At 38.0% G+C, this 14,134-nt stretch overlaps 1 protein-coding gene across 5 annotated transcripts in view; it reads left to right on the top strand.

Moving 5' to 3' along the window:
• The window catches only part of ETV1 (ETS variant transcription factor 1), a 67,386-nt gene that overhangs the window by 27,518 nt on the left and 25,734 nt on the right, over positions 1-14,134 (top strand). For all 5 annotated transcript variants that reach the window (XM_035545252.1, XM_035545249.2, XM_035545251.2 and 2 more), the window contains 3 exons: positions 6,973-7,102; positions 8,630-8,818; positions 12,516-12,763. In XM_035545252.1, coding sequence (XP_035401145.1) covers positions 6,973-7,102; positions 8,630-8,818; positions 12,516-12,763 — 567 coding nt within the window. The remainder of the gene's footprint in view (positions 1-6,972; positions 7,103-8,629; positions 8,819-12,515; positions 12,764-14,134) is intronic.

Here is a 14,134-nt window from a genome sequence, read left to right as displayed (position 1 = left end):
AGTTGCATATATGTATGTAAAGAATAAAAACCTTACTGCCTTTTATTACAGTATTATACGTATTTTGACTGTACATATTGTATTGTTGCAGAGGCATTCATACACATTCACTATGTTTACTTCCAATTGACTCTGCACACACACAAACGCCCAAACACTGATGCATGCTCTGATCCAGGTGGATGGACCCCACCCATGCAGTGGGACTAGATGGAGGCCAGTTGTCTTTAGGGACAAATTCTCTGTCTTCAGTAAGTTCTGATTTTGTATATGCAACTATAAGATGGGCAGTAGCATCATATCAAAATCATATATTTCTTCTTAAAAAAAAAAAAACAAAAAACCTGACAGGTTTGCTTAGGGATGTCTCTTTTCTAGCAGCTTGTGTTCATGAGATCCTGACAATTCAGGTTTTTTGTCTATGTTCAGTTTTTATATAAACTTCCAGAAGAGTCTCTGAAACCACAGCGATGATACACATCTGTGTGTCAGATATCCAATTTGTCACCAGCTTCTTCCAATATCTGGCAGAGAGCAGGACCTAAATGAAATCCAGTTGACTGGAGCTCAGCTAAGATCTGATAACAATGACTTTGATAGATCAAATGGATGGAGAACTTGGTGGACTGTGTAGATGTAATCTGCACAGTCACTTTTGAAACAGTCCACAGTCTTCAAGTCTTGCTCATCTTTGTAGCTGTTTCAGTGGTCAGAAGCAAAAGATTTTTTTTTTTTTTTGCCATTGTCTAGCCAAGAGATTGCATAGAGTGAAAACAATTGCAGATCTTGCCTTGATCTGTGTTTGCAGTCACTTCTGTCTTCAGCTATTGCAGTGATCTATATGTGTAGGCTATCATTCAAAATCACTGGGAACAGGTTAACTGGAATGCCGCAGTTACCACCCTTTACTGTCCTTCTGTCCTCCAAACTCTCCTCACCTGGCATCTGCCCAGTGTGGTGTTTTTATTTCATTTTTTTTTAGTACGCTAGGCTCTATGCCACATTCAGCTGTAGCAGCAGTAACCTCCAGAGTACGCAGGAGTGGTCAGCTGGGTCCAGCACCTGCTTTAGCCAATTCCTCCTCTGCATCCCACCAATTACCAGCAACATGTAATGTATATTGGAATTGTATATTAATGTATATTGGAATGAAATGGAAGAGCACCCTGTTTAGGCATCCTTTTGTCTATAGTCAGATACGTATTCAACGTTTCTTGAAATTCAGAATGCAGCTGTCTTCAGAGGTGTGTAGTTCAAATCAAAATGATGTAGAAATAAATATTCAGTAAATAATCTCCAGAACGCAGAAGGCAATTATTCCATAAGTTAAATAAATATTTTTAAAACGTCTTCAGAAAATATGTATAAATTCTGGCATTCCCACATGGAAGGTCCTATAGGAAGTATTTAGTTTCATAGTTCATTGCATCAAATTCTTAAACACCTATACTGAATGTACAGTTTAAGTGGTAAGTTACTGTTGCAGAATTAGATTGTTGCACGCCTCAGATGAACCTACATCATGTTTGGCTTTATTTATTTATTTAAATGTCTGCTAATAAGAGCACCTAGGGTCATTGCTATCAGATAAGTAACCATCATTTTATCCTCCTGAATGAACCATTCAATAAATGCTGGTTTATTGAAAACAGATTTTCTTTCTTTCTTTTTTCTTTTTTAATTAAAATGTCTACCTGTTGTGCTTATAGCATAAATAATTTCTTTGAATCATCAGGTGAGTGCTGTTCAGTTATACTGAGTGAGGAAAATTGCAAAAACACGTATTAGGGTCCCTGTCCTTAAGTGTATTTCAGTTTGCATTTTGATAGCAGTTTAGAAATGTTATCGCCTGTTTTGTCACAGACATAATTCACATCTTTCTTCAGGCACTGTAAACAAGAGAAATGGTTTAATGGCTCCATAAAAGGCACTCTGTGCTGATAGCTGAGATTAGACCCTTTAGTAATGGATTTTTGTGTGCTGGGGGAAGGGGAGGGCTTGGCAGAGGTAAATGTACTGGAAAAGAATCTTTGAGAGACTCTGATGTATCTGGAGTGCCTGCTGCATTTCTGCGTGCATCGGGAGATGGATTCAAAGTGTGACAGTATTGGCTTTATCCGTACAGGGACCTGCTCTTCTTGCTTCTGAAATTTTACCGAGTACTAACTTGGGTCACTTCAGTTAGTCCAGCACCTGGAGCTGTAGAGGTATTCACACAGAAATTTGTCTGGTTTTGTCTTGCTTTTGTGAAAATCAAATCCTGTCTATTCAAATGTGTTCAGGAAAGCTCTGTAAACTTACGTTGCCTATTAACAGTTTTGTCTCAATCAGTCAAAAAAAATGAATCGGTTTATTTGCAAAGTTGGGCTTAGACTGTGGTGTGAGGGCATAAAAGTGAAAAGCAATTCAGAAACACACAGCAGAAATGTCCAGGGTATGACTTACAGTGAATTCCATGTTGCATCCTTTTCTCTGCAGGTACACAAAGCCCTCAAACTTATTGCAGATGAAAGTAGTATTACTTAAGAGTCATTGGAGTTCACTAACAAGCGAGTTTGCTGTTCTTAGTTGATTTAATACCATGTAGTAAATGCTACAAGTGTTGATAATAAGACATTTTTGTCCTTTTTGGTCTGTGGAGTCAAGATTGTCTGCTGTTCACCAACATCATTGAATTACCAGAAATATTTAATGCCCTTTAAAAATACGTTTAAATCTGTTCTTCAGAAAATAAAATCAAATTTTATATTGTGCTGTGGGTAGGAAACTGAAATTTGGAAATTATAAAATAGCTTTTTGCTCAAAGGAGAAATGACTCTCAATTTCATTTAAAATATTTTTGATTTCTTCATCTTGAATAATCATCTCTTGAATAGAAAAATATGTGAAAACTTTACATTTATATTTGATGCAGTGCATTTCTGGGGCTTTCTCAAAAGAAGAGATTCAGTTCTGTCCGTACAGAGATGGTACTTTTCCTGTTTGTCAGCCTAGGGAGTATACAAATCAGTCTCCTCTAAGACAAACAGATTTCTTCTTTAATTTCAGAGTTCTTAATAATACTCTTCTTGATTTGGGTCTTAAACTGGGTTTTGTTATGAGCAAAGTGATTGTTACCTGTTGGCAGACTAATCCCCACTCAAAGGAGAGGAACACTTCAAAATGAGGGGTAGCAGCCCATATTTCTGCATGTTCTGTGTGAGTTTATTACATGGTGACATAGTCATTGATTACTGTAAAAACACTTAAAACCACAGAATACTAATGTAAGACTATGCAACACCATATTAGATATAAAATACAAGCCCTCTTATTCTGCAAAGCTACATAGATGTATCTATACACAGAGAATATGCATACAGTAATGCATTATAGCGTAATCAATTTGCTACAGATGGTAGCAGTCCTTCTGCTTGCCTTATGTCTGCGTGTTGGCTTCAGAGGAGCTCCAGGCAGGGTCTGCGCATTGAGCCCATTCTGGTGCTGATAATCCTGACTTTCCCCAGTACTTGAGATGAGGTTTTGAAGCCGGCCATCTAAATACAGGTTCTAAGATTGTTTGCCTTTCAAGTTGGGAAGTAGTTATCTGTACGTAATCACTTGGGATGAAATCTTGGCCCTTGGTCACTTCTTAATAAGGTCATTATTAAGGCAGAGTGCCTGTTGCCATAATAGGGTTGAGACTCATTTCTGGGGTTAAGTAAAATGAATTTGCCATCAGGAAGAATGAAGTGGTGAGGAGCTGGTTGCTTGAAATGTCATATTTTTAATTTGGATGTGTTGGTAGTTGGGTATGCTGCACTAAAATTAGATTATATAAATAAGCAACCTTGCTCTCATCAAATGAAAAGTGAATGAAAAAGTAATATAAAATCCAGCTTCACAAAACTATGTGTGTTTAAAAACTCTTTTAATAGGTACACTATGAAATAAGTGCCATACTAAAATGAAGAGCAATGGGTGGAGGTGGCAGTGATGATGTGAGGAACTGTTTTAAATGTTTGAAATTTTTTAGTTGGAATAAGTCTGTCATCTTCAGCCACACTTAAGATGTGGTTTCAAAGGTCAAGTAGCCTTCATGAAAGCCCCCCCCCAAGCACAGAAAGTATTTTTCTCAGACTTTTTTCCTTTCTTCCTGTAGAACATACACTTAAAAGTTACAGATAAAGCTTAGCATGGTGACTGTGTCAGGGGACTGCCGGAGGAAGGCTTTAAATTTTACAGCTACATTATCTTTCTGGACGTAGTTAAGATAAAGATCTAATATAAAATCACTTTGGACTATAATGCTTTCCCTAAATGAAATGAAGGCGTTAACCTACTTGATTTCATACACTTTACCCTAGCTTATAAAGCTGGGAGGAAGGTGAGGTAAACTTTAATTAAAACTACAGCACAGATGCCTCCTAGCACTGTGCCCTGTACCTTGCTAGGACTGTACAGTAAGCAAAATAAAACGTACCTCACAGCCGAGGCAGCAGGCTGGAGCCGTGTTCAGTGAAAGTAATTTAATTAGTGTTGATCATGACTCCAGATGATGGTGATTTGATAAGGAATAATTTAGTACTTAACAGCCTTTTACATGCACCAACTCCATGTGGGAAGGTAAAGCAAATTGCACAAAATGAATGTGCTGCTTTCACTTGTGCCTGTGCCAGTGAGCTGGAAAACTGCCTGTTAGCAGACGTTCAGGCTCTCAGCGCTGTGATGAAATACCCAGCCAGTTCTCCGCACAGGGCTGTGGTGTGGGAGTCTCTGTACTCCCGTTATTTAAAAATAAATAAGGGAAGTAATTTTTCATAACAGATTAACTCTGAGGAAGTAGCAAAGTTAAAATAAAATAATAATAATAATAATAAAAGAAAAATTAGAGCAGCGTGTGGCCTTTGTGCAAATATGTGATACTGGCTTTAGAAAAGAGTCTTGTTACAGTTGTGGTTTTAATTCTCTGGTCCAAGTCGAAGTGCTTGCCTACCTCTGTGCCGGAGCCACGGTTCTGGAGATGTGGGTTCCATCATACGCATTAAATGCACAGTGTGCATTATTATCTGACCAAGACACGTGAAGATAGTCAGCAGTAAAAGTTCACTAGTGTAAACCCAAACCAAGCTATTGGATGTCAGCCTCTTTTGCAATTACAGTAGAAAGCTGACCATGGGCTGCAGTTTGCTTTATTACTACAGTTAAAAACCTTGATTCCAGAAGTCCAAATGGTCTTTCGTTTTACTGTAAATTCATACAATTTTATTCAGAAAGATTTCTTCCCTTGTTGTGTTGTTCACCACTTTTCATCTTGTGTTTCTTAAGTTACTGTGCTGTGTTGCTGTGTTTCCGTGCCTGTGTTGCTCCCTGCTATTCCTATGTAATCTTTCCAGATAGATTACTACTGTCCACCAAATACAGTAGCTGAATAACAGTCTTAGAGACAATTTTTATGCGTTTTGTGAAAATACATGGGAAAATAATCCAGCGATATCTTGCAGATGTCTCAGCTGAGAGATAATAATATGAGCTGTCATGTAAGAGGGTAGGAGAGGATCAGTTTGTGAAAAAGTTCTCTGAACATTGCCCTAGCTCTGGGAGAACCAGTGGTGAGAATCAGGAATAAAGATCTAGCATAATAAACTGGGGTTTATTCATTCTAATGCTCACTTCTTAATGTTTCATTTACCTTTCCCTCACAACAACCCTGTCCATGTGCATGCAGGTGCCTTAGTAGAAAGTATATAGCATGTAAAAGCTTGTTTTTCGGGTCAGGTGCAAGGGAAAGGACAAGATTCTTCTTAACAGTAGTAATAATGACCTAATTTTGCATTGAGCTTCTCTAACAGAGACTTCTGCATATATGTGGATTTCCGCAGAGGCGCACCTGTTTGTGTCAGGCTGGAGCACGATGTCCAAACTGTGGTGTTTTGGTGACAACAGCAAAACCAGTCATGAGAGTTGATCCCCAAACTCTAGGCTGCTCAGAGTTCAAAAATGGATTTGAAATCTCTTTTTTTTTTTTTTTTTTAAATTTGAAGGGCATGTTTTCAAGCTGTTAAACACCTGTCTTTAGTCCTTTGTCCTCCTAGCCACTAAATTTAGATTTGCCTACATTAGGTGAACTTTGAATTTTCTTCTGTTTTAATTTTGGTTAAGGTTACCTATGAAATAAAGGAAAGTTGGCTGGCTTAAACTAATATGCTAGTTAACCTTATCTTTACCTTTGGCCTTTACCTTAATCCAGACCAATTTGTGCTTCTCATTAACGATGCATTTCTGTCATACTCCCTATGTTCTTTTGGCTATTTAAAAAAGCATGGCTATTTTTTTTTCTCCATTCACAATCCATCACATTTAGTGTTGACTTCGGCGAGGCCAGAATTTTACATTGTGCATTTTTGAGAAAGTGTACTGAAGGCATTTCTCATGTATTTTTTCCAGATATTATTTGTATAACTAAAGAAACATATAATCACCCAATTTCATAAGTTTCACTGCAAATTTTCGTGTATTCGGTGTGAGAAAAAGGTGACCGATCATATACCTGAGGCTGGTATATGAGAAATTTATTTTGGAGTAATTTGTGTGGCATTCTTTGAAGTGATCTGCTATTGCATTTATAGCTAAAAGCTACCTCACTAATATTACTTAGAAACATTTGGTGCCTGGGAAGTATTTTGCCTCTGACAACATTTACAGTAGTTAAGCCAAATATAAGTAGGCTGTTATTTTCCTGCTAATGAGATGGGATCCTGGCCATCATTCTATTAAACAATAAAAGTGCTAATAGCCAATGCAAAGGATCTCTGGTGTCTATTTTTCAGTTGACACATGAAAAAATCCTTGAAATGTTTATTTCCAATATTGTTTTTAGTATTACAATGGTTTAATTAATCATGTGCTTAATTAGCAGTGTGTAGTTTACTTGAGACAGCTCATTGTTAATATTGTACTTGGTTTTCAATTATATTTTCTTTCTCTTTCCAGTGGCTTTTCATGGTCTCCCTGTGAAAATCAAGAAGGAACCCCATAGCCCATGTTCGGAACTTGGCTCTGCTTGCAGTCAAGAACAACCATTCAAGTTCAGTTATGGGGAAAAGTGCCTGTACAATGTCAGGTAAAGCAATCAGGAATATGTTTGCAGTGAGAACTGCTGATTTAAATGAGGACTGACTAAAGACTTATAAAGCCATAATAGAGATCTTATAAAAGTTACCTCTTCAGCAGATAGCAGACTGATGAGATAATGCATTTAGCTGATGAACACTGATGGCGTTGTTTACAGTTATATCAAACACATAACTATTTTAAAGCAGTGTTTTTCATCAGAATGCATATTCTCTATTCCTCCTTCATGGGAGACAGCCAGAATTTAGAAACTCGGGGTGCAGGCGTGAAATGGAAGGATTGTCTGGTTTTCTATGAGTTGTGTTGAAAATACTTTCAAAATGCATTACACACATTAGGAAAGAGAGCAAGATCTGATCTGTGTAACAAGCAAGAGATTGGCATGTCTGAGGTATTTGACATGTTTTGCAATGATATTTGTGTGCATTCAAGGATGATTACAATTTGAAATAGTATTTCATTAGGATCTGCATCTTTGTTATCCTTTCAAAAGCAAATTGTCATCTTTTATAAAGGTAAATAGTAAAAACTTTAATTATTCTGGGGGCTTGATATGACTGCATTCTTTATTGACGTTCTTTTGGTTTGCACTTACATGTCACTCCTTCCTTTAGCAGTGAAGGATTTCTTACTGACATTTCAGTCTATTTTAGAATCTTTCATCTAGTTAGTGAGTTTTTGTTCTCATTAACGTACTACCAAAACTGATAGCATTTAAATAATTTGCATTTAATTTTTTGGCGTGTGAAAGAAAACTAAATACAGACTGGCACCTTCAACAGTCATAGAGGAATGGTTTTGATTTAAAAAATCAAATGTGTACATTAATGAGTTTGATGGGTGCTGGGGGACCCGACATAGGAAAGTATGCAAGTTCGTGCTTACTATCTGCCTTATGTCTGTGTTTTTCCTGTTTAGAAACAAGAATAATCAAAGTGTACTAAGGTCCTTTCCTGGTCTGGAACACCTTCATATTTGCAGGACTTAAACTTTATTTTTAAGACAGAGACAGAAAACCTATCAGGAGAGCCTGCTGACATCTTAGTGTGGGTAGCTAAGCCAGCATAGCATTGTTTTTCTGGGTCAGATCCCTTCCCTCTAGTTGCGTTCATTGTTTCACTGTTTCACTTTGTGGTTTTGTACAAGCTCTAAAAAAGAGTCTTGACAGGTACTGCCAGCTCTTCACACTCTAGTCCAGGTGCATATAATACAATACTACGTTTTTGTATTTTGTGTATCTCTTGTTAGAATGTCACTGTAAGACTGAATCCTTTAAAAATACATTTCTAGGCCCCAGAGAAGAAAATGCTGTTTTGAACCACTTGCCTTTAAAATTATTTTTTTTTGTGCTCCTCTTCGTGTAGAGAATTTCTCTGCCCCAAACTGCGTAATAAAGTATGTGTAATAAAAAGCTTATATGTGATACTTGCATTTTTATTTTTTTTCCTGAACATACGTGCTACATGTTTTTGCAGAAAAAATAACCTAACCTTCTTTGTCCTTGCTTTTCTAATAGTGCCTATGATCAGAAGCCACAAGTGGGAATGAGGCCCTCCAACCCACCAACGCCATCGAGCACTCCTGTGTCACCACTGCACCATGCCTCCCCAAACTCAGCTCAGACTCCTAAACCTGACCGGGTTTTCCCTGGCCACCTCCCTCCATCCCAGTCCATTCAAGACAACAGCTTCCCTATGGATCACAGGTAAAACACAGAATGTGTGCAGGACCTATGCAGAAGTTATTTCAGTGGTGGCCGCATGTCTCTCATATAGGGCAGCACTGGCTTTAAGCCAGATAAGGTCAGAATGTCAGAAATGTATGTTTTGTGAAAGACTGGCACCCTGCTTGATGGACTTCAGTAAGAGCTGATATTGGCAATGATACGGTTTTAGTGACCTGCTTCTGCTGACTTGTGAGGGCAATTCACTTGAGGCTAGTATGTGCCACAAGGTGATGAAGTCACTAGCAGGCATGATCCTGGCTGATACGTATCTGGCTCCTTGCTAAGAAATTTACTTGTCCAAGAGATAAGTAGCCATATGTGTTACTGGTTCAGAATATTCAATGGAAGGGTGAATCATTTTTCCAATCCCTTTAGAAATATAATATTTCAAACAAACTAACATGCCAACATAAACTGTGTTCAAATAACATTAGTCTGAGTAAAAGCCACAAGAGCTGGAGACTAGAATTAAAACTTAAACTGTCCTTAAGTCACCCTGTTTTGTTTCGGTATGTTAGAAGTCCCCAGACAACTGACTGTCTTTTTTAGCTCAGTTTTGCAACAAATATGCTCATTGAATTTCCCTTATTTTTGAGACCAAACACTTGTTTGTGGAATTCTATTAATCCTAACCTTTATTACATGAACCTGTTTTTTTTTTTTTTTTTTTTTTGCTGTGTTGTGTGATTGCTCTGAGCATTTTGAATTTCAGCTATATATAGAGGTATATATGTTTAGAGACTTGTCTTAGCACTTACACATTAACAAATTAAGAAGCACCTGAAAAGAAAATCACAGTTGTCGGGAGTGTGATTTGCATGCTTCTGCTCTAATAAGGGCTATTATCTCCAGGGATTTGTGCAGATCACTTCTGGAGGAGGTTGCTACAGTTTATATTGCCATTTTGTGCTCTGCTGAGATAGTATTAAATATTACCCAAGGTCTGTGTGCCTTTCTGGCGGTAAAGAAACACTGAATCAGTCCTGTAAACTGCCATAGTGCTGTTTCCCCCATCCTTGGACTGTGGTCTAACTACACCAGCCCCCAGTGAAGCCAGGATGCAGTTTTGATTGCAGGAGGGTGGATAACTGTGTTTTTGTATATACACCCAAGTTGTCAGGAGACTGAAATCTCCAAAAGCTAAATGGCTTCAGTGAAGAGAGCAGTAGTATTTTTCAGATGAAAAAATGTTTTGATTTAGAGCAACTTGTAAAGACAATACTGTAGCTGTATGTCAGCCTTAATTTGAATATTTATAGAGATTTGCATACACCCTAGTTTATTTTCCTATGACCATAACACTTGCTCTGCACAAGCTTTATGGGTTCTTTACATGATTTTTTTTTTCCCCCATGCCTTTGAAATTCATGTTCTTTAGGGCATTTTGCACTGATGCTTTCTTTGAGTGATAGAACATAACGTGTTTTAGTGAAGTCCAAATTAGCTGACTCAGGGCAAAAATCTCATTTTTCTACTTTTTTGAAGAACGTATGATTGTAGTGGAAGGTATTTTTTTTTTCACCATTTTCTTCTTTACTTTGAATCTTCTTCTTCTCCATTTTTTGAAATAAATGTGTACTTCATATTTTTGTGCAATTCAAATCTTCCTGATTTACAAGATGATAGCTACAACAATGAATGTATTCAGAAAATGTCATTTAAACAAATAACCTACCTGTGTAAGTTTGTATATAAATGTATAACTCCAAGCATTTTTCTTTGGAACATGCATTGGTGGTATAAGATAGGATCAGTATCTAGAACATACAGCCCATACATCTTCATACAGGGCATGAATATAAGTGGTCCTAACAAGTACCAACAGGAATCAAATCCACTTGTATAAACAAATGGCTTGATTCCATACAAAGCTTCCAGTACAACAAGTATTATTAACTTCCTTTGAGGCTTTGTGAGTGAGCCTGTTTCTTATTTTAACTTCAAGTTGCAATTTTCTGATTCACTCCTTGACAGTTCTTAATGATAATTTCTGCTTCTTTTTTTGGCTAATGAAAAAAGGAAAAGAGGGAAATGAATGCAGTGCCAGTCAGCCTAACTGTTTCATAATACATTTGAGTTTCTAAGTTTATTTTCTGCAGGTGTAGGTGGAATTGCAAAAACCAATGTTACAGTGCACTACTCTTTTTATTGCAAAACAGAATATTTACAGCAGCATTAAAAATAATAATTTTGTCTCCAGTGCTACATTGTAATAGTTTCTATCCCTGTAGCTCCCACAGTATTTGTAATTAAACTATGACAGTAAATATTTGTCAGACCAAGTTCACAGCAGTATTTTGACAGATGTTAGTAGGGTTTAAATTGTTTCAGGAACACATACTACATATAAGATGATATTCAAGGACTGTGTTGCTTATGCAATCAAAACCCTGCTTTCTTCACTCACCCCGTTTTCTCCAAGAGAATGTCTGTTTTTGCTGTCATGAGGGAAAGTCAGTTCAGCTGCAAAGTACAGGAAGCTGAAGAATAATTAATTCTTGATTTTTAGTGTGACAGTGTGAAACTGGCAGAGAAAGACACAGGTTTCTCTCCTTTTTTTTAAAAAAAAAAAAAAGCATGCTTTCATGATGAGTGAATACAGGGCTAGCAAGCAGTTTGTTGCAAGAACATTGCATTTGCTGTGGATTAGTGCAGACAATTCTGGTGGTGATGGTTACTGCCACTGGGGTAATCTATAGGAGATGACAGGAACACTTTGTACAGTTCATCAGAGCACGGTGGGAAAATAGCATCCTTGTATTCTCTAGGCTTCTGAACCCACAGATGTCCTAATAATTACCTTCAAAACTTTTAATTCCTGTTTTATGGAAAGAACAACAAATGTAGGTTCTTGAGTACTGCTGCATGGAAATGAAGTTGATTTAAAACTGAATTCTCACATGTTATGCTTATTGAAGAGTATTTTGGAGTAGTGAGTGGCAGCTTGGTTTGTGTGGACTTCTTCTTTTATGTGGAAATGACTATGGGAAGAAGTTAAGGCAGGAGGAAAATTCTTAGGCTTTGCTTCTATTAACAAAAATCCGTATGCTGTCCTTTTTCTGGAGTGCTTAAATTCCCTTCTGGAATACAATACCAGCTTTGCAGGTAGACCTCCCACAGTGCTATCCTCGAGAGGACAAAACTGTGGACTTATACCCTGGCATGATTCCAGGTGTTTCAACAGACAATACTCTTTGTTCAAAATAGTCGTGTTTGTTGTCATGGTCAGAATGGTTTCTATGTAACAGTAAGAACTGCAAGAGTAAATTAGAGTACAAGCAATACGTCATTCATTCTCATGAAACAACAGAGAACTCCACATAAGCCTCTTTCATGTTACTGTGGTAGGAAAACGTCAGTCTTTCTGCTGGTTTGAAGCTGGTACATTTTTGGTTGGCCTCTTTTGATGAGAGAAGATACTGAAGGAAAAGAAGATGGTGGTGGGGGCAGGTACTAGAGTTGGTATTAATAGGCGGGGGGTATGTTACTTTGCTTCTTGCTGTTCTGCAACACAGCCATAATCATAATCCTGATGGCAGCATTTGGCATTATCATAAACAAAATGTTTACTATTGAGGAAGTGATATAGCCTCTTGCTAATCATGATCTGTGAAGATCTTTGTGGAATGGAATGTAGCTTAAGTCCTTTACATGACCTCTCTAACTTGTGTCCTAGATTTCGCCGCCAGCTCTCTGAACCTTGCAATTCTTTTCCACCTTTGCCTGCAATGCCAAGGGAAGGACGTCCAATATATCAGCGGCAGATGTCTGAGCCAAACATCCCTTTCCCACCTCAAGGTTTTAAGCAGGAGTATCACGATCCAGTTTATGAACACAACGCTATGGTTGGCAGTGCAGCCAGTCAAAATTTCCCCCCTCCTCTGATGATTAAACAGGAACCTAGAGATTTTGCATATGATTCAGGTAGGTGAGAGTCTCCTTATTTCTGCGTAGTAAAGTAATAAATGAGTCCAAGCTAGTGTTATTGATGGTTTGATCCTATGAATTGGAACTTGCTCTTCTGGCTTCTAAATCTCCCAAAGTAATCTATGTCCAATGTAGCTTACAAAGTAGTAAGATTGCCACATAGTACAAGGTGTCTCATGCCACTGTTGCCTTGTCTTGCTCTGTGGAGGTTTTAATTTCCCAGAACTCTCTGTCCAGACAATACACAGGTTAAAGAAGCTGGAGAAGAAATGATCATGGGTGCAAAATTGAGCTTTGCTTAAGAGGGGGCTTGCTCTGTATTATCTCATCTCTGACCTCTAAATTTGTATGCTCCATTTTATGTGCTCTTTCATTTGTCTGCCAGAAGTAGAGGACTCTCTCCTCTTGCCTGCACTGCTTTAAATCAGGAGTAACTCCACTGAAGTGGGGTTTATACAGCTATAAAACCAATGAGGGAGAAGAATCAGCCAAATCGGTGTCAGCTTCTCAATTTGTGCATACTGCTGTGTTTTGTGGAGGTACATAATCTGTGATGCCAGATTGCTGATGTAGAGAATAAGCTGTTGCTATTAATAATGTTTATTATTATTATTGTGCTTATAGGGCAACCAAAATGGAGCATTATTGCTCTACAGACGGTACAAAATAGAGGAGGTGGTGGCAGAGCCCACTCTGAATAGCTTCTGGTCAAAAAGGATAAAAACATGAATCAAAGGAATAACATTTGAAATTTTAGGTTACTTTGCCACAATTTAAAAATAATATTTATATTATATTTGGGGAAGGACAAAGAGAATTGGGGAAGCAAAAAACAGAGTTTAGTGATGAGAACCGAGTAAAGAGGAGAGGGAAGCTGAGGTTAAAATTGCATGGAGCAGGCTGGATGGGGTAAATGGGGTAAACAGTGATAAGTATGGTGTTGACAAAATTCAGTCAAAACACGTCTTTCAATTCCTGTGTAAGCGATTTCTGCAGCTCCTCATCAGTGCATGCCTCTGTCCTGCTTTGTGTATGCCACACTGTTAAAGAGAAGGGATTTCAGTGAGTTCTTACGGTGCTCCCAGGGGAGGGTGCATCGCTTTCATACACACATACCCTAATTTGGGGCAGGGAGAAGGTGGGCCTTGCCTGACTTCTGGGCACTGCAGTGCCTCCAGTGCTTACCTTCTGGTTCAGTTCCTGGCTAGATGCTTTTGCAGTTTCTTTTGCAAACACTGCGTGGCTGTTGAATTGAGGTCTCCTTTGAAAGTTTAGCCTATGACAAATTATTTTGCAATTTGATACAGTGAAAAATTTGTTTTTATCATCTTTTCTATAGCTAACTTAACATTGTCTATTTAGTGGAGT

This window comes from Cygnus atratus, chromosome 2 (assembly GCF_013377495.2).
Source record: "Cygnus atratus isolate AKBS03 ecotype Queensland, Australia chromosome 2, CAtr_DNAZoo_HiC_assembly, whole genome shotgun sequence".
Lineage (NCBI taxonomy): Eukaryota > Metazoa > Chordata > Aves > Anseriformes > Anatidae > Cygnus > Cygnus atratus.
The sequence above is the reverse complement of the archived record's forward strand: the minus strand, read 5'-3'. Positions and strand labels throughout refer to the sequence as shown.